This window comes from Microtus oregoni, unplaced genomic scaffold, assembly GCF_018167655.1.
Source record: "Microtus oregoni isolate MIOR12 unplaced genomic scaffold, Mior012 000036F_ref0000092, whole genome shotgun sequence".
Classification (NCBI taxonomy): Eukaryota; Metazoa; Chordata; class Mammalia; order Rodentia; family Cricetidae; genus Microtus; species Microtus oregoni.
In genome coordinates this window covers 23,175,398-23,195,054 of record NW_024543095.1, presented here as the reverse complement: position 1 = coordinate 23,195,054, position 19,657 = coordinate 23,175,398, and the positions used below count along the sequence as shown (strand labels likewise).

Here is a 19,657-nt window from a genome sequence, read left to right as displayed (position 1 = left end):
TTCCTGTTTTTTTGTTTGTTTGTTTTTAAATATTACTTTTGTTTGTTTGTTTTTGTTGTTTGAGACAGGATTTCTCTGTAGCTTTGAAGCCTGTCCTGGAATTCACTTGATAGACCAGGCTGGCCTTGAATTCATGGAGATCCGCCTGTCTTTGCCTGGGATTAAAGGTGTGCGCCACCATTGCCTGGCAAAATCAATTTGTGTGTGTGTACACATTTGTATACACACCCATGTGACACGCTCTCATGTGGAGGTGGAGGATAACTTTAGGAGTCAGTTCTCTTTCTCTCATGGTACAGAGATGGAATTCAAATTGTCAGCTTGGTAGTTGCCCATACCTTTAGCCAGTGAAGTGTCTCACCTACTTACATCCCTCTTTTGTCTTGTTTTTTGTTTTTCAATATAAAGTTTCTCTGGGTAGGCCTGGATATACTGGAACTCACTCTGTTGAGCAGGCTGGCCTCTGCCTCCCAAGAGCTGGGATTAAAAGCATACACCATCACACCCAGCACATCCCTGCTTTATGAAGATGATCTAGTCATTCCAACTGCCTGTATACTGAAGCAGATTCTCATGTAGTTTATGCTGGCCTTCAGCTTGCTTTGTGGCCAAGCATGACCTTGCAGTCCTCAGTATCTGTTATTGCTGGTGTGTATCACCATGCCTGCGTCAGTTGTGTGCTTTTTCCAATAAACACCTCAAACAGTTTTTTAGGCCATTTTTTGTTTGTTTGATTTGGTGAGATTTCAAACAATCTAGTATTTCCTTCTCTGTTAAGCATCAAATTATACTTTAAAAGAACAAGTCACCTTTAATGTAATGTATACGCTGTATAATTGTGTCTGAAGGAGCACCGTTTCATTCTCAGGTTTATGATTTGGGCCATGATGGACAGGGGATGAGTAGAGTTGCCTCAGTTTCCCAAAACGCCATTGTCTCTGCTGCTGGAAACATTGCTAGGTAATATGTCCTTTATTGTCAGCATTTCATTTGCAGACATCATTATGCTATTTATATGTAGCACATATGTTATATATACTATACTAAGATTAAATTAAGGCTCCAAACGTCTCTAAAAGATGATTGGTTAAGGAACATCACCGTAAGTTGTGTTTGAAATCTTGTTGCTATTGACTGTCTCATGTTGTTTCGAAACATAAGGTGGTGTGTCTTACTGAGTAAAGTATAGCTTGTTGTGTTTTTCCCTCTTGGACTTTGTTTTCAAAGGTGCTGAGAATCAAGCCCAAGGTCTCCCACAGACTAGGCAAGCATTCAACCACTTAGCTGGGCCTCCAACCCTTTTCCTTGGAACTTTTAAGCTCTAGCTGTTTGTTGCAAATGTTATATCACTGTACTTACTAGAAAATGAAAGTGTAAAGACCTATATTACAAAGGAAGGAGAATGTCTACAGATAACTAAGGGTTTGGGAAGTATGCAACAACCAGTTCAGGGTTCAATGCAAAGTTCTTAGAGTCCAAGTTGGGTTCCTAAGCCAGGACACACAGGTTACCTAAACTACGTCGCTGCATCTGGAGGGGCTTCATGTTGGTTTACCCACTGGTAGTTTTCTCCCTTTAATCAGTAGTGGTCACTGCAGTGGGAATTTGATCCCTTGAGAACACTCTAGCTCCTTCAGTTTACTTACCCCTTTAAAATGGTCTTTTCAATGGCTTGGTAAGAGGGCGAGCCTTTTGGTTTTTCAAGACAAGGCTTCTCTGTAGCTTTGGAGCTGGTCCTGGAACTAGCTCTTGTAAACCGGTCTGGCCTCAAACTCATAGAGATCTGCCTGCCTCTCCTTCCCCCGAGTGCTAGGATTAAAGGCATGTGCCGCCACCACCTGGCAAGAGGGCCAGTCTTAACTATGCTGGAGTCTTGCTACTTCCTACTGTTACTTTAGGAATTAATCTCATTTATTTATTAAGACAGAATCTCTCTGTTATATCTCTGGCTGTCCTGGAACTAAGTATGTAGACCAGCCTTAAACTCAAGGAGATCCATTTGCCTTTGTCTCCCTAGAACCGGGATTAAAGGCATGTGCCAACATTCCTGCCTCAGACTAGAAATACATTTCAGTTTTGTTTCTTACAGGACTATTGATCGTTCCGTTTTTAAGCCAATTGTTCAGATAGCAGTGATTGACAATTGTGAGTCACTGGACTGTCAGTTACTGGCCGTCACTCACGCAGGTATGTTTGTTTCTGTATTTGTACCATTGCTATACACGTTTTGATAATACTTGAATTGGAAGTTTATGATTAGAAATGGTTTCACTCCTTCATTAGTTATTAAGCTGTGTTGAGAATTCATATAATAAGGATTTTTTTAGTGGAAGGAATTGTATATATTGTGATGTATAACCAGACCTGCAAAGTGAAGTGTCTTGTTTTTAGTGACAGAGCCTTAACTGAGTCGCAGGTTCCCTTGGCTTGTCACAAGCTCTTACTATAGCAATGTATTGAGCCACTGCTCAATTCAGTGACATTTCTAAAAATATCTTTAAACTGCTAATCCATAATTTCATGCCAGTGAGGAAAATGATGTGTGCTTTTGCAGAAGCCTGTGTTTATGTGTGAAGCTTCTTCACTACACGTGTCCTGGTCCTTCCTTTCTGTTGCTAATGCCTGTCTTTACCCCCTCATCAGGTGTGAGGTTGTATTTCAGCACTTGTCCATTCAGGCAGCCATTAGCTCGGCCCAATACACTGACACTGGTTCATGTCCGATTACCTCCTGGATTCTCAGCATCTTCAACAGTTGAGAAGCCTTCAAAAGTGCACAAAGCTCTTTATAGTAAAGGTAAGTTCTGAAGTGCTGTGAGATTTAGGATTAGGGTTTTTTTAATGTGTATGTGTGTTTTGCTTACATATATGTATGTGCACCATGAGCATGCCTGGTACCCTTGGAGGTCAGAAGAATGCATCAGACCTCTAGATGTGTAGTTTTCTCAAATGGCTTTGAGCTGTAACATGGGACCTGGGGACTGAACCCAGGTTCCCTGCAAGAGCAAAAACAACATGTGTTTTTCCTGACTGCAGAGCCATCTCTCTCTCAGCACCACTGCCACCTCCTTTTTTTTTTTGGGGGGGGGGGGCAGAGTCACACTGTATAACCCTGACTGGCCTGGACCTCTCTACATAAACCACAATGGCCTTGAACTTACAGAAGTCTACTTGCCTCTGCTTCCCAAGTGCTAGGATTAAAGATGTGTACTACTATGCCAGGCTCTTCCACCCTATTATTTTTCAATACCCAAACTTAATTTTCTTTTGCAAGAAGAATATCTTCAAATAATCAATACTTTCGATACTATCACGGCACTTTTTAAAATTATAACCTTATTCCCATGACTCGTATAGGTCTGGTATTTCTTTTTGTCCAATTTATTTGTAAACATTTTTAGGTATATATTTTATTTTTCCAAGCACCATTTATTCAAAAACAAAGTCCTGTTCTTTCCTCATTAGATTGTTTCCACCATTGTATAAATTCTGTATACTGTTGCTAATTATTAAAGTTACTGGGAATGCAGATTATTTAGCATCACATAATAATTTTGTGTGTTTAACTTTTAGGAATTCTATTAATGACAGCATCAGAAAATGAAGATAATGACATTTTATGGTGTGTCAACCATGATACATTTCCTTTCCAAAAGCCAATGATGGAAACTCAGGTCAGTAGTTCTGAGACTTGTAGTGAAATTCGTCTGTGGTGCTGCAGGTGACACAGCACTCAGGCATTCAGATGTGTGGTCACATCCCTATTGCAGTTAAGAATGTTTTAAGGGAGAAATAGTATGGTGAATAACTTTGTCTTCGAAATTATTGCTATTTTCATAAAATATGATTTGAAATCTTAGCGGGGCACTGGAGAGAGGCTCAGAGGTTGGAAGCATTTGTTCAATCCTGAAGACTGGAGTTCTGATCCCAACACCCACATGGTGGCTCAGAAGCACCTGTAGCTCCAGCTGTAAGGGATCTGATGTTCTCTTTCTGTTTCCTTGTGCCCCTAAACTCTAATGTGCACACACACTTAACACAGACACAAACATGAGTACGTGGGTACACAAAATTTTAAAGAAAGAAATTTAAAATGTTTTTAATTTAATGTTTTTTATGTATGTATGTGTTTGTTATGTGCATGCCTGATACCCATTGAGGTAGATGAGTGCTGGGAATCAAAACCGGGTTCTCCATAAGATCAACAAGTCCTCTTAACCTCTAGGCTTTCTCTCCAGCCCCAAATAAAGCAATCTTAATTAAGAGTAAAGAAATGTTCTCTTATTTTGTTTGTATGTTGTTTTTTTAACTCTGTCAGATTATATTCATCCCACATGGATCTTTTTGGCAGTTCTCATTATGTAACCCTAGTTGAGTAGATCAGGCCAACCCTGAACTCACAGAGACACACCTGCCTCTGCCTTCCAGGTGCTCAAATTACAGGCATGTGATGCCATACCCAGCTTTTAAAACATCTTAAAAAGAAAACACTGGGCTCAGCATAAATCATGCACACCATTAGTTCCAGCACCCGGAAGGCAGGTCTATGTGAGTTCGAGGCCAGCCTGGTAAGGATTCATATCATAATAAACATAGGAATTTTGATCTCAGAAAGATACAGATGCAGTCCTGATTGGGGACAGGGATAAAGGTCAAAATTTACCTCAACGTCGCTTTGGAGGCTTGCTTTGGCTTTTAGCACTATCATTTTCTTAGATTTAATATTTGCCACTGTACTTTCTCTGCGAAGATGCCATGGGATTAAATGAAATCATGGGACAGAGAAAGGGTCTAATAAATGTTAACTTTCTGTTGTTTTGCTTTTGAGACAGGCCTCACTCAAAAGCCCAGGCTAGTCTGAGACGCAGTATGTAGTTTGGCTGGCCTCAGACTATGTTCCTCCTGCTTCAGCCTCTTCAATGCTTGGGTTACAGGCATGAGTCACCACACCCAGCTTAACTATGTTTTAAAGTAATTTTTTAATTTGTATAATATTTGAGTTCTCAAACAGATGTGAACTTTTATTTAAAAATAAGAATATATGCCACCAAATACATAGAGTACATAACACTGATAAAATTCTAGTTTTCTAAAGGTGGGTTTGGAAATTTTGTATAGATTGGGCATTGAATTAATTAGGGAATTATATCAACATTCTTTTGGTTTTTCAAGACAGGGTTTCTCTGTAGCTTTGGAGCCTGTCCTGGAACTTGTTCTTGTAGACCAAACTGGCCTCAAATTTATGCCTCTCAAGTGCTGGGATTAAAGGCATCTCCCCCCCCGCCCCAAACCCGGCATTATCAGCATTTTACATGTAACAATGATTCATGGTTTAAGGGAATATCCTTATTTTCTGGAGATGCTTGGAGAAGTATTTAGTGGGCTGGGTCTATCACTTTCAAATGGTTCAGTAGAAGAAAAATGTGCGAGAAGAGAGAAAGCAAGACTCTGGTTGTTGAGGACAGGTATTATGCATATGGATGAAGAGTATATCTTAGCATTTTCCAGTGCTTGAATTGCTTTCCTAAAATATCTTAGAATACTAAAATACTTTTAGATTTTAAAGGATCTTACTTTAGGAAGGAAATAGAACAATGGAGAACACAGTCTATGCCAGCAAAGAAACCACTGAATCTGCCAGTTATATCCTTCTGCACAGAAACTTAGATGACCGCTTTCTGGCTGATAAACTGTAATAGAGCAGTAGAACTTTGAGCCTACCTTACGAAGGCCTTGTTCCTTAGACTGCAGAGGTTAGCAAGCTTGCGTGTATAACCTGTGATCCCAGTCTTGGGAGACAGGCAGCGAGGCTGGGTCTGAGGAAGCCTGGAGAACATAGTGACAGCGTCTTCAAAAAAAAGGAAGGAAGAACGAAAAAGACAGATTTCATATAGAAAGAAAAGAATAGTGTGGTAAAAAGCTAAATATATATGGAAGATACCCATGGTGCTGAATTTAGGGAGGCTTCTTTGGTTGTTTTGTTTTTGTTTTTGTAGGTTTTGTGTCCTAGAAGCTTTGGCATCTGTGACTTCAACAAAATATGAAAGCGATGTATTTTTTTTCCATAGATGACGACACGGGTTGATGGTCACTCCTGGGCTCTTTCTGCAATAGATGAATTAAAAGTAGATAAAATCATTACTCCTTTAAATAAAGACCATATTCCAATCACTGACTCGCCAGTTGTCGTCCAGCAGCACATGTTGCCGCCAAAGAAATTCGTTCTCCTCTCGGCACAGGTACGTGCATATCTGCCAACCATAGAGGCAAGCAAGGGAGGCTCTATGAAGTATACAAAAGGCCTCTTCTCATAGCAGTGCTGACAGCTGAACCCAGGAACTCCTGCATGCTAGTGAGCACAGCGCCGCTGAGCCATACCCCTGCTCTGGTATTATGCACAGTTGGAAGCATCTCAGGGTGGAGGTGGTTCTTGTAATCTGTCCCGAGGATTAGGGGAGACACTGTTTGACCATTTCTATAGAGCTGTCTGTTTCATTTATTGGCTCAAGATGTATATGTCAAAGAAACTAAGTTTTGCGTTTTAGTTTCACATGATTTTCTTCCTATCTTTTTCTCTCTCTTTTGGTTTTTCGAGATAGGGTTTCTGTGTGTAGCTTTGGAGCAAATCTGGAATTTGCGCTGTAGACTAGGCTGGCCTCAAACTCACAGAGATCCGTTTGCCTCTGCCTCCTAAGTGCTGGGATTAAAGGTGTGTGCCACCACTGCCCAGCCTCTCATTATTTTCTTAATTTGTGATTTAACTCTTTTTCGTACAGACAAGTTTCAAGTAGTCAATAACAGTTATTTTTTAGAATTTGTTTTGTGCTGAACTATTTTTTTTCTGCTTGAGATTTATTTAAAAAATAAAACTTTCATGTTTTTCTAGTACATTTATAATTTTGTTCTTGAAACCTTGGGTCTGTTTGGAATTTATCCTGGTTAATGGATGGCTAAGGATCCAGCTTTTTTTCTATGAATAGACATATGTGCCAACATATAATAATGATATGAATAATCTAACTAATTCTCTGATTTGAGGAGCAGCATGAGAGGGGCAAGATTATTAATTTTTTGTAGATATGAAAATTGAATATAGATTGATTGTTGTGGCAATCTTGCCTGGTTTTGTTTTGTTTTGTTTTTTTGTATTGTTGGAGTAGCTTATTGTTAAACAAGGCAGCAGTCAAGTGCTAACGGCCAGGCTTTTGTGTGTATCACTGGCTGTGCATGCCAGGCTAGAGCTCCGCCCCTGAGCTACCTCTCCAGCCCTCCGCCAGTCAGGCCTGCCAATGGCGTACTCATGTTCTCTCTCACTGTTGACTTGTCAGGGTAGTCTTATGTTTCACAAACTTAGACCTGTGGACCAGCTGAGACATCTGCTTGTGAGTAACGTGGGTGGAGACGGAGAGGAGATTGAAAGATTCTTCAAATTACATCAGGTAATTATGCCCGGTAGTGTGATATTTTAAATAAGGAAGCAATAAGGCTGTCAAAATTCTTTGTAAATTGGAAGTAAAACACTGTAATAACCAGATTTTCTGTTCTCTTTTGTACTCGAATTAGCGTATATGAACTGATACTGAAAGTAGTTATGTCACAGGGCTTCTCCAGATTTATCCTCTGATTTTGACAAATCCTTATTAAGGTATACTAGTAAGAACGATATTGAGGTCGTATGCGAAATACAATTTTTTCTAAACATGCCAGGCATTACTTTATGAGCGTGCATATGTACTGTGTTCCAAGCACAGTTGAAGTGAAATGTGAAGACATTAGTAGATAATAGCCATAACTTAATTGGTAGATTTAAATCTGAGAAGGCTTAGTTAAAATTAGTACTGTCTAATTAAAGCTCAGACCCAGGACTCAAACTACCTGCTGAAAATATTCCAGAACTGGAGTGAGAAGCTTGTATTCACCACACTTAGTTTAGTTTTAGTTCTTACTTTCTGTGTACTGTGCTATAAGGACTGTTATACTGGCTTCTAAAAATCGTGCCTAGTACATGGTAGATACTCAATAATGTTGGCTCTTATTGATAATTTCTTAAAATTAGGAGGATAGATTACTAGAATAAAAGATAAAGAGTAACAGTTGATCAAACCTTAATAAAGAGAATGCATCTTTAATACTGTGCCTGAGCTAAAATTTAAATCTGTGCTGTTTGCTTTATTGATTGATTTTATTACATCAGCAAGTATTTGTTGAACACTTGCTTCAACTTTGGGTTTGTCTTTAATTTTTCCTTACAGGAAGACCAAGCTTGTGCAACTTGCCTTATCCTTGCTTGTTCCACTGCTGCCTGTGATAGAGAAGTGTCTGCTTGGGCTACACGGGCATTTTTTAGGTACTCGTCGGGGTGGAGTGCGTGTGTGCATGCATGCATGTTTGTGTGTTTGTTTATGTAATGAGCCACTTCTTTGTTGGAGTCCATTCTCAGAGTAGGACATAGGACCTTTTACCCATGCTATACAAGCCCTAAACACTCTACCTCTGAGCTACGTTCTTAGTCCCAAAACGTCCATCAACTACCTTAAAAATATTGTGAAATATTGTTATATGGAAGACTTGCTTTTTAAAAAGATTTTATTTTATTGATTTTATATATATATATGAGTGCTCTGTCTGCATGTATGCCTTTATGCCAGAATAGGGCATCAGATCCCTTTAGAGATGGATGTGAGCCACCATGTGGTTGCTGGGCATTGGACTCAGGACCTCTGGAAGAGGAGCCAGTGCTCTTAACCGCTGAGTCTTCTTTCCAGCCGAAGACCTACTCTTTTGGTTGGTTGTTTTTTGTTTGAGTATTTGGTGGTACTGGAATTGAATCTAGGATCTTAAACCTGCTAAGCCTAGGCCACTTTTTTTTTTTAATTATGTTACTTTTTGTGAATGGGTGTTTTGACTGCATGTGTCTGTGTAGCTCATGCATGCAAAGCCTTTGTGAGCCAGAAGAGTGCAGTGCATTTCCTGTGGCGAAACTACCATGTGGGTGCTGAGTACAGGAACTAGGCAAATTATTCAAATTCATTATAAGAAAAATTATAATGCTGATGGAACAGGCTGATTGGCAGAAGGTGTGCGTTACTGTTCTCTAGGTTTTCATTGACTTTTGGTCTTGTTTTGCACTTTTCACTGAAGTCACTTCTCTCCATGCTTTTCTCTTCCTCAAACATAACCAGTTCTGTTTCACGTGTATCACTGGCCCTGAGGGATTCTGAGTGCTGGGATTAAACCAGAACTCATCCTTCCTAGTTAAGCACTGTTCCACTAACCTTTGCACCGTTGTTCAGAGGTTTTCTTTTTGTAAAATATTTCTGAGAATTTGAAGTGTGAGTGCACTGTATATGTTTTAAATATTTAGGGCTGGAGTGATGGAAAAGGAATTAAAAGCACTGGCTGCCCTTTTAAAAGATCCAAGTTCAAGTCCCAGCACCCACATGGCAGCTAACACTATCTGTCACTCTGTTTCCCAGGGATCTGACCCCCTCCTGTAGCCTCCATGTGCAAGGTGTACGTGATGCACAGGCATACACAAAGACAAATCTTTAAAAAAAATTTTGAAATTTACAGCTAATCATATTCTATCAGAGAGATTACTGTGTCATTTCAATAAGTAAATTACTCGCTACATATCTGTAATGTGTTTAGACATCAGTAGCGGCCCTCTAATTTCCTGGTTGCAATTTCAAGTCAACATTAATTGAAAAATTATGCTAGGTATAACTCTCTCTGCCGGCACCATACCTTAAAATGTCTGCCATTAAATAAATAAGCTAAAAGGAGCAGGGGTTATCCATCCCAGCTTGTCCCAGTTACAAGAGCATGGGTTAGTAAGTCATTCTTTTGTCACACAAATAGATATGGCGGTGAAGCACAGATGAGATTTCCAGCTACTCTTCCCACTCCAAGTAATGTTGGTCCCATCCTCGGGTCGCCAATGTATTCAAGTGAGTATGGAACATTAAACTGAAACTTGGGTTATATTTTTAAAATGATGACATACTTTATGCAATAGAGAGTTTTGTTGTTCTTTTAGTATTAGTCTTAGTATCTGTATTAGTAATGAGTAAGTCTAGATAGTTACTGTTGAATCCAGTTTTGTTTGTTTGGTATTGGTTTTTTGTTGTTTTGTTTTGAGATAGAATCTTTCCATGTAGCCTTGGCTAGCCTGGAACTTGCTATGTAGACCAGGCTGCCTTTAAACTCATATTCGCTCTGCCTCTGTCTCCCAGTGCTAGAATTAAAACTGTGTGCTGCTACCACACCTTACAATATTGAGTATTTAATGAATACTAAGAAGCACTATAATTTTTTTTTAGAAGCACTATAAATTTTAACTAGTAGTGTTTACAGAGTTTATTTAGTATTCGAAGAGAAAGAGATAAAAAAGAAAAGACAAAGAAGGAAGAGATGAATAATCAAGTAATAAGAAAGTTCGTATCTCTGTCTTCCAAATGCTGACTTCCAGATGCTGACAAGTGCTGACTAGTTGAAATTAGGATATGTCTGATTCTTGTCTATGATAGGCAGTGTTAGTCACACGCATAGTAGCTTCCTTACATAGTCTGGATCAGATACTTAACATTGAGAAAGTATTTGACAGATCTCTATTCTCTTTTTCCCTTGCAGGTTCTCCTGTTCCTGGTGGTGGCGTCTACCCAAATCCATCAGCTTTGGGGACACCGTCCCATGGTACTTATTTTCTATGTTCTGGCTTTTTACTTCTGTTCACTTTGAAGAGCTAACATTATTAATTATTGTTTTTAATATTTTATATTGAGAAGATTAAATTGCCTAATTCCTTAAAAAAAAAAAAGAAAGAAAGAAAGAAAGAGGCTGAGATAATTCAGTTGATAGAATTGCTTCCCATGGACATGAAGACCTGAATCCGGTCTTCACAGCCATGGAACAGCTATCATGGTGATGAGTGCTTGTCATTTCCAGACTGGGAGAGCTGCCTGGCCTGCCAGCTTGACCTGCTAGCTGAGTTCCAGGCCCAAGAGAGACTGGTAAACAGGAACAACAACCAAGGTTGCCCTGGCAGCCCAGATACATACTTACAATCTTGTTTGGTCTGTGGTCACATGCACACACCCTGTACTCCACTGACAGAGTGGCATCCAAGCTAGTTTTCGCATTTGACTATCAATGCCTCACTTAGGAACTCCTGTAACAGGGTGGCATCCTCTCACTGGCATATGGGGATTAACTGGGTCCTGATGACTGTATTCTTTTTCTCTCCAACATTAGAAACAGCGATTTCAAGTTTTCTTTTTTTCATCCTGCCTTGCCTACATGTGAAAGTTTAGCTGAAAAAAAACAGTTCAAGTCTGTTATAGAATATTATTTTAAGGTGTGTTATATTTGTTTATGCTATGAAACATTTATTTGTTTAATGATGCAAAATATGTTACTTTTTTAAAGATTTATTTGTAATACACACAGTGTTATGTTAGCATGTGTACCTACATGTCAGAAGAGGGCACCAGATCTCATTACAGATTTTTTTTGAGCCACCAAGTGGTTGCTGGGAATTGAACTCAGGACCTCTGGAAGAGCAGTCAGTGCTCTTAACCTCTGAGCCATCTCTCCAGCCCATGTTGCATTCTTTTATGTTGCATTTGTTTAACTCTGTGAAGCTGTGTTACTTTGCTTGTCTAAAACACCTGATTGGTGTAATAAAGAGCTGAATAGCCAATATCAGAGCAAGAGAAAGGATAGGCATGACTGTCAGGCAGAGAACAAAAAGAGGAGAAATCTGGGAAGGGAGATAGGAGATCTAGGACAAGAGAAAGAGGAGGATGCTAGGGGCCAGTTACCCAGCCACACAGCCATCCACAGAGTAAGAGTAAAAGAAAGATATGCAGAAACAGAGAAAGAAAAAAGCCCTTAGGCTAAAGGTAGATGGAATAATTTAAGTTGAGGAAAGCTGGCTAGAAACAAGCCAAGCTAAGGCCGGGCATTTATAAGTTAGAATGAGCCTCTGTGTGTGATTTGTTTGGGAGCTGGGTGGTGGGCCCCCAAAAGAGTAAAGGTAAAAACAACAACTACACAAATATACCCTTTTTTATCAAACAAAATGAAATGTCTATCTATTTCTTCCATTATCTTTAAATATTTCCCTTTTTTTGTCCAGATAAACCAAATGGATTATTGAAATTTCTAAACATTTCAGATTTCTTTTTTAAAAACTTTTTATTAATTTGGGAATTTCATACATGCATGGTATGCTTGAGCATATTTAACCCCAACTCCTTCCAGAATTACTGTCCCAAACCTCCACTCCTCAACCTCTCCTCTGTCTACATCCTAATGGACATGGGCCACCCACTGTAGCATACAAGGACCATACCAACCCTTAACAGCCAGAAGCCATCAACTGTTATAGCTGCTCAGCTATGGTAGAGACTTGTGAGCCCTTCTTCCATGCTGGAATGCTGACTGGTTTGCTCTTGTCTAGCCAGCCCCGCAGTGAGCTCGTGATTGTAGCAGTCCTGCCATGTTCCTCTCTGACCTCTGGTTCTTACAGTCTTATACCCCCTCTCACATTGTGCCTTCTGGTGGTGGGGTGGCCTTGGGCTGTGATATAGGTGTCCCATTGTGACTAAAGATCCACAGGAACTTATGCTCTGCATTTCAACCTCAGTGAATTTCTTAGTTAGCCACCATTTGTGACACAAGGAATCTTCTCTGATGAGGTCTGAGAGCCTCACTGATCCTTGGAGACAGAGATGTGGATTAGAGTGCTGTTTGATACTGTGTCCATTTAGCAAAATAGTAATAGTAAGCTACGGTGAACCTAGGATTTACTTTTTTGGCTTTTCGAGAGTTTCTCTGTAGCTTTGGAGCCTGTCCTGGAACTCACTGTATAGACTAAGCTGGCCTCGAACTCACAGAGATCCACCTGTCTCTGCCTCCCAAGGGCTGGGATTAAAGGCGTATACCACCACTGCCTGACCCTAGGCTTTACTTTTAAGAGACTTTCTTCTCTGTGTGCAGGTGCTCAGCCTTCTACCATGTCAACTCCAATGTATGCTGTGGGAAACCCAGCAATGCAGGCTACAAGCATGGGTGGTTTGACTGGACCAGAGATTGTGTACTCAGGAAAACACAATGGTATTTGCATTTACTTTTCTCGAATCATGGGGTAAGTATTTTGTAGACTACTATTGTCCCATTTTGTCTTATTTACAGTAGTGACGTATTCTTTTTTTTAATTCTAAATATTCTGTGTATGTGTGTTTGTGTGTGTGTATATCCTGTTATAATTACCATCTCTCCTTTATTTATTTATTATGTATACAACATTCTTCCTGCATACCAGAGGAGGGCGCCAGATCTCAGTACAGATGGTTGTGAGCCACCATGTAGTTGCTGGGAATTTAACTCAGGACCTCTGGAAGTGCTCTTAACCTCTGAGCCATCTCTCCAGCCCCAGTGACATATTCTTAAATCTATATTTGGGACATTACTTAGTGAGTTTTATTTTTTTACGCCCATCCACTGATTAAGATTGTTTTTGCATTACTCAGCCCTTTAGCTGTATTTGTTGTTTTATTTCTGTGCATATAGCCTCAGCTTACATCTTCATGCATATTAATAACTAGCCTCATAGAGCATCCTGTTTGTAGATTTCAGCTGGAGGTCTGGTCTTACATATGCAATCAGATGCGACAGTAGAAAGAGTTTTATTTATCTTGGCTGTATTTCTATATGCTTCGAGGCCCATTTATCCACTGGTGTGAAATGGCCACACAATTCTTTTCTCTCTGTGGTCTCATCCTTCAGTATGACAGTCAAGCTAGTGGCAGGGTTGCAGGAGAAGGCAGAAACTTGCAAAGCCTGTCGGTGCCTCTGTTTACAGCAGTGCCATTCTCTGTCCTGCTTTATCTGGCCAGCCTTGATTCAAAAGGTGGGGGCAGCCTCCGTCCCTTTAAGGACAGGTATGGAAGTCATCCTGCAGAGGAAACAGGTAGAGGGAAGGATGAATGATGGTGGCCCTTGTAGTTCTCCCTTAACTTCTAATTAGCTGCCATGTCTCTCTATATATATTGAGTTACATGTTGAGATAAATACGTGTGTATGTGTATTACAATTTTTATTTTATGTATATAAATGCTTTTCCTGCACGTATATGTATGTGCGCTGCGTGTATGTCTGGTGACCATGGAAGCCAGAAGAAAGCATCATATCCTGAAAGTGGAGTTACATATTGTTGTTAGCTGTCATGTAGATGCTGGGAACTGAACCTAGATCCTCTGCAAGAGCAGCACATGTTCTTTTTTTTTTTTTCTTTTTTTTAGATTTATTTATTTATTATGAATACAGTGTTCTGTTTGCATGTATGCCTGCAGGCCAGAAGAAGGGGCACCAGATCTCATTATAGATGGTTGTAAGCCACCATGTAGTTGCTGGGAATTGAACTCAAGACCTCTGGAAGTACTCTTAACCTCTGATCCATCTCTCCAGCCCGCAGCACATGTTCTTAACCACTGAACTTTTCTTTAGTAGGCTTTCATTTAATAAACTCATTCTGGAGTAGTAGGGATGTTATGTTTGAAAGTTTGGTGTCCATGCATGATGGAGGATAAGGACATGCCACAATGTACATGTGGATGTCAGAGGGCACTTTGGTGAAATCATTTCTCTCCTTCCCCTTCATGTGAGCTCAGGGGATGGCATTCAGGCCACTAGGCTTGTACTACAAGTGTCTTTGCTTGCTGAACCAGCTAGCTCGCCAGCTCCGTTTTCCATGAAACATAGTAAGTAGTTGCTAAGTTTGAAAGTCTGATTAGAGCATTATGTTCCTACGGAAAAGTAACTGCATGTAATAAAACGTTGCATTCATTTACAGTATAATAATTAAAATACTTTTTGTTCCAGAAATATTTGGGATGCTAGCTTAGTTGTTGAAAGAGTATTCAAGAGTTCCAGCAGGGAGATCACTGCAGTAAGTTTCTGTGTATCATCTCCATCTCCTTGTTTGCATGGAACCAGTAGATGATGTCAGTAGGTAGTATTTCATGTGTCTTAATGTTGCAGGTACCTGCTCTCTCTCTAGTTTGGATCTTGTCCCTGTCACTTACTAAGGTTTTTAACACTTCCAGCCTGCTACTCTACTGCAAAGTGAAATGAACTGTCTCTTTCTCAAAGCTGTTGTGAGGGTCAAAGAGTCAGCCTAATATTTAGTCTCCCCATGTGTTCTCACTTCTTGGCATGTACGCTAGAAACTCTCATAATCTCAGCACTGGTTAGCCTGCGTTCACACCCTTCTCAAATTGCCTTAAATACCTTACAGAGCTTTCTCATCACAACAGACAGGAAAATTTTTCCTTTACTTTTCTTTGTGTTCTGTTCTGTTTTTCCATCTGGTTGTTGTTGTTTTTCAAGGCAGGGTCTTGCTGTGTATTTCAAGCTAACTTTGATTTGTGGGTTTTTTTGCTACAGCCTCCAGTACTAGGATTGCCCACATGTACTGACTGCACCACCGACCCGAATTGTGATGCTCTTTTAGAGTTCACCTTTCTTTTTGTTTTTGTTTGTTTGCTTTTGGGTGTTTTTGTTTTTGTTTGGGGGGGATGGATTTTTTTGGTTTTCAAGTCAGTTTCTCTGTATACTACTCACTTTGAAGACTAAACTGGCCTTTAGTCTAAAGAGATCCACCTGCCTCTGCCTCCCAACTGCTAGAATTAAAACTCAATCTTCTATTAAGAAACATTTTATTTTACATCGTAATTGTATGCACTTCAGAATTGGCTGAATCAATGGATAATGATAGTAGGAAGAAGGATTCCTTGAAGACAGGATGATTGACTAATAGCCAGAAAAGGCCATGAGGATGTAGGTGTTGTTAATGTGCTGTACTGGGATCTGAACAATGACCACAGAAATGTGGAAAGTAATTAAGAAGTTCACTTAATATTTGTGTTTTTTGCACCTAAATTACATGTTAATGTTAAAAGAACAGGAGAGGAAGTTCACGGGTAACCTTCTTTGCCCTTTATTTTGGCTAACTGGATACTGAATGCATTTAAGAACTGTACTGTTTATAAACATAGTGTAGCTCACAACTAAACTGTATATATTCAGTGCTGACTCTAATGAGTACTTTTTTATGCATGCACATTTTCTATGTCTTTAAACTTTTGGAAACTCTCCCTCTTACAGATTGAAAGCAGTGTGCCCAGCCAGCTGCTGGAGTCTGTGCTACAGGAACTGAAGGGTTTGCAGGAATTTCTAGACAGAAATTCCCAGTTTTCTGGAGGACCACTAGGAAATCCAAAGTAAGAAACACACTTATTTATTCACTTTTTATTGTGTATGAAGGATGCTTTTTCTTTTTTCTTTGAGGCACGGAGATGAAACCCAGGGCCTTGCGCATGGTAGGCATGCTACTCCACTACTGAAATACAGGCCTAGATATTCACTTTGTTTCCCATTATATTTTGTTGAAATATTAGGCCTTTGCTGTACAGTCATTATATTCTCTCACAGCGACTCGGCCTGTTATTTTATCTCCAGGGAAATAGGCAATGTCTGTGTGTGTGCTTGGATTTATTGTTTCCATAATGTTAGGAAAGACTCTGTTCATTTCTACGTTACTGTTTCTCTGTTTTTTAAAATGATCTTTATGTGGAATTGTGTGGGTGGGATGGGTGTGTACCACAGCATCTGTGTGGAGTCCTGAGTACGAGGTGCCTGAATTGGTTCTTCTTCCGCCATGGGGTGTGACTTCTGGTCATCAGACTTGGCAACAAGCCCTGTTACCTATTAAGCTATCTTACCAGCCCAGACATGTTATTTTAAATAGCGTCTGTTCTTTCTAGCCATGTTATAAATCCAAGTGCTCTTTTTTTTTTGACAACTGTTCCTTTTTCATGGCACCCAGCTCTTGTGATATGGTTTAACAATCCTACGAATAAATTTTTGAATTAAGTTAAGCAGACCCACCATTGGTGGAGTATTCATAGCTCTCTGATAGACAGCTGGACACTAAACTATGCCAATGTTCTTATAAACTTGCTGTGTGTTTTTTTTTTTTTTTTTTAAGGCCAGGTGGTGGTGGTGCATACCTTTATTTTAGGCACTTGGGAGACAGACACATACAGATCTCTGAGTTTGAGGCCAGCTTGATCTACAGAGTTCCAGGACTTGACAGGGCTGCACAGAAACACTGTCTCAAAAACAAAACAAAAAACCTTAAGATATTATTGAAATTCTTCAAAAGACTGCTGTGAACTGTCTAGATTCCTAAGTGTTTGTTATGAATCTTGTTTGGTATTTCTTTGTTTTGTTTGTTTTTCAGTGAATTTTTGGCATATTACAGTCTTCAAACATGTGGTTATCTCTTGTATTTGCTTACTTGGTGACTTCTGCATCCAGCAATAATAGCATTTGAAAAAGTTGCATGAGCAGGCAATATTTTTAGTTAATGTTCAGAAATAAAAATGTGTTTAAACTTGCTGACTGTAAAGACTGACCCTCAGTCACTGTAGCTTTAGTAACTGCCGATTGTTCACTTTCATGCTAGTGCACGGGCTGTGCCCAGTCTCGTTTTACTAAAAGACAAAGTTAAAACTGCACACAGGCAGGGGAAGAGAGACAGAGAGAACTGTAGACCTTACACACCCAGTGACGCTGTCAGAGAGAACTGTAGACCTTACAGACCCCGGTGACACTGTCAGAGAGAACTGTAGACCTTACAGACCCAGTGACGCTGTCAGAGAGAACTGTAGACCTTACACAGCCCAGTGATGCTGTCAGAGAGAACTGTAGACCTTACACACCCCGGTGATGCTGTCAGAGAGAACTGTAGACCTTACAGACCCCAGTGACGCTGTCAAACTCACACTCTGTTTTCTGTTTCAGTACTACGGCCAAAGTGCAGCAGAGGCTGGTAGGATTCATGCGTCCTGAGAATGGAAACACCCAGCAAATGCAACAAGAGCTGCAGAGGAAGTTTCATGGTAAATTATTTCTTGTGGTCAGTACACACGTCAACCCACCAAAGAGTTGCACTACCTAAATAGGAAACAATGGGCTCTCAGAGTGAACATGTCTGAAAACACAAACTTATTATTATTATTATTAAAGTGCCATCTTTGTGGTTGTAAAAATCGAGTAGCATGGAAATTGTTTATTTCCATAATTCAGCTTTACTTCATAGTATATGAAAGTATATACTTCAAAATTTTGTGCTTCTTTGCCACCAGAAGGCATGATACACTCTGATGAGTTTTTTCATCACAGTGACATACATTGACCATAAAGTTGACCATTTTAGTTATTTTTTTATTCAGTTTTCAACAACTTCAAACATGTATATGCATTCTGCTTCCACTCTCCCTCCTTCCTACCTCCCTTCCACTCTAGTCAAACTCCCACACACAGCCCAGTTCCTTGTGACTGAGTTCAGTCGGGGCCGGCTGGGTGATCGCTGGTTTGGGAGTATCCATTGATTCCCGTGTCTCTGAATGCATTCCTGCGGAATACCCGTGTTCAGCTTTGGCCCCGGAGTTCCTGTGACGTGGACAGTTGAGCATCTTCAGTATACTCACATCGCTGAGCAACTGTTCCCGGCGTGCCTCTCCTGAACTTTTCATCATTCAGTAGTGAAATTCAGTGTAACCATCACACAGCAATTCCTTTTTTCCCTGTCTTCAGTTCATGGCATCTACCAGTTTATTTTTGTCTTCTGTCCTTAGACTTCCTTTGGGTACTTGGTATGAGCAGTTTTCTTCATTTTATTACTGGCTTACTTCACTTAGCATACAGTCTTTACATACATTCATGTTGTAGGATGTGTTAGAATTCCCAGTTTCAGATTGAATAACATTCTGTTGTATTAATATTATACACAATAGGGCTGGAGAGATGGCTCAGTGGTTAAGAGCATTGCCTGCTCTTCCGAAGGTCCTAAGTTCAATTCCCAGCAACCACATGGTGGCTCACAACCATCTGTAATGAGGTCTGGTGCCCTCTTCTGGCCTGCAGACATACAGACAGGATATTGTATACATAATAAATAAATATATATATATATAAAAAATTAAAAAAAATATTATACACAATATATAATGTTTATCCACTTTGTCCCTTTTGGTGTATCCTACTTATTTAAAAGATAAGGCAAAATTATCTTGACTGACTGATTTTAATAATGTACTAGAGTATATTAATATAGGGTTTGAGAAACTCGGTCCTGAGCAACATGGTAGTGCCTTCCAGAAGGCCTTTTAAGTTACCGTTGTTTCAGTCCTGAGGAACATGGTGGTGCCTTCCAGAAGGCCTTCTAAGTTACCGTTGTTTCAGTCCTGAGCAACGTGGTGGTGCCTTCCAGAAGGCCTTCTAAGTTACCGTTGTTTCAGTGGCAGTGTGGGAAGTAGTCCGAACGTCCTCTGGCTGGGACCCTTCAAATGCGGCATACCCAGAACACGAGACAAACACACTGCAGTGTTTTTATTTTTCATATGCAATTGTTTTTCATGTGTATACACACAAATGTATTTCCTGAGGATGAAAATATGAAGCAGTGGTAATTGTTGCTTGTGGTGAAGGAGGGAGAAATGTGGGAATTTCACTTTTGGCTGTGTTTTATATACATCAGACAACAGTTCACCCGCTGTCATATTTCATTAGTTGTGTTTTGTCATCAG

The 19,657-nt window shown here is 40.0% G+C and overlaps 1 protein-coding gene across 1 annotated transcript in view; it reads left to right on the top strand.

The window, feature by feature from the left end:
* Positions 1-19,657, top strand: part of Nup155 (nucleoporin 155) — a 50,166-nt gene that overhangs the window by 11,011 nt on the left and 19,498 nt on the right. Inside the window, exons 9-21 of the mRNA XM_041631162.1 lie at positions 869-960; positions 2,090-2,187; positions 2,644-2,796; positions 3,573-3,673; positions 6,068-6,238; positions 7,328-7,438; positions 8,252-8,346; positions 9,861-9,949; positions 10,632-10,694; positions 13,002-13,149; positions 14,886-14,952; positions 16,170-16,285; positions 17,871-17,968. Of these exons, the coding sequence (XP_041487096.1) occupies positions 869-960; positions 2,090-2,187; positions 2,644-2,796; positions 3,573-3,673; positions 6,068-6,238; positions 7,328-7,438; positions 8,252-8,346; positions 9,861-9,949; positions 10,632-10,694; positions 13,002-13,149; positions 14,886-14,952; positions 16,170-16,285; positions 17,871-17,968 (1,402 nt within the window). The remainder of the gene's footprint in view (positions 1-868; positions 961-2,089; positions 2,188-2,643; positions 2,797-3,572; positions 3,674-6,067; positions 6,239-7,327; positions 7,439-8,251; positions 8,347-9,860; positions 9,950-10,631; positions 10,695-13,001; positions 13,150-14,885; positions 14,953-16,169; positions 16,286-17,870; positions 17,969-19,657) is intronic.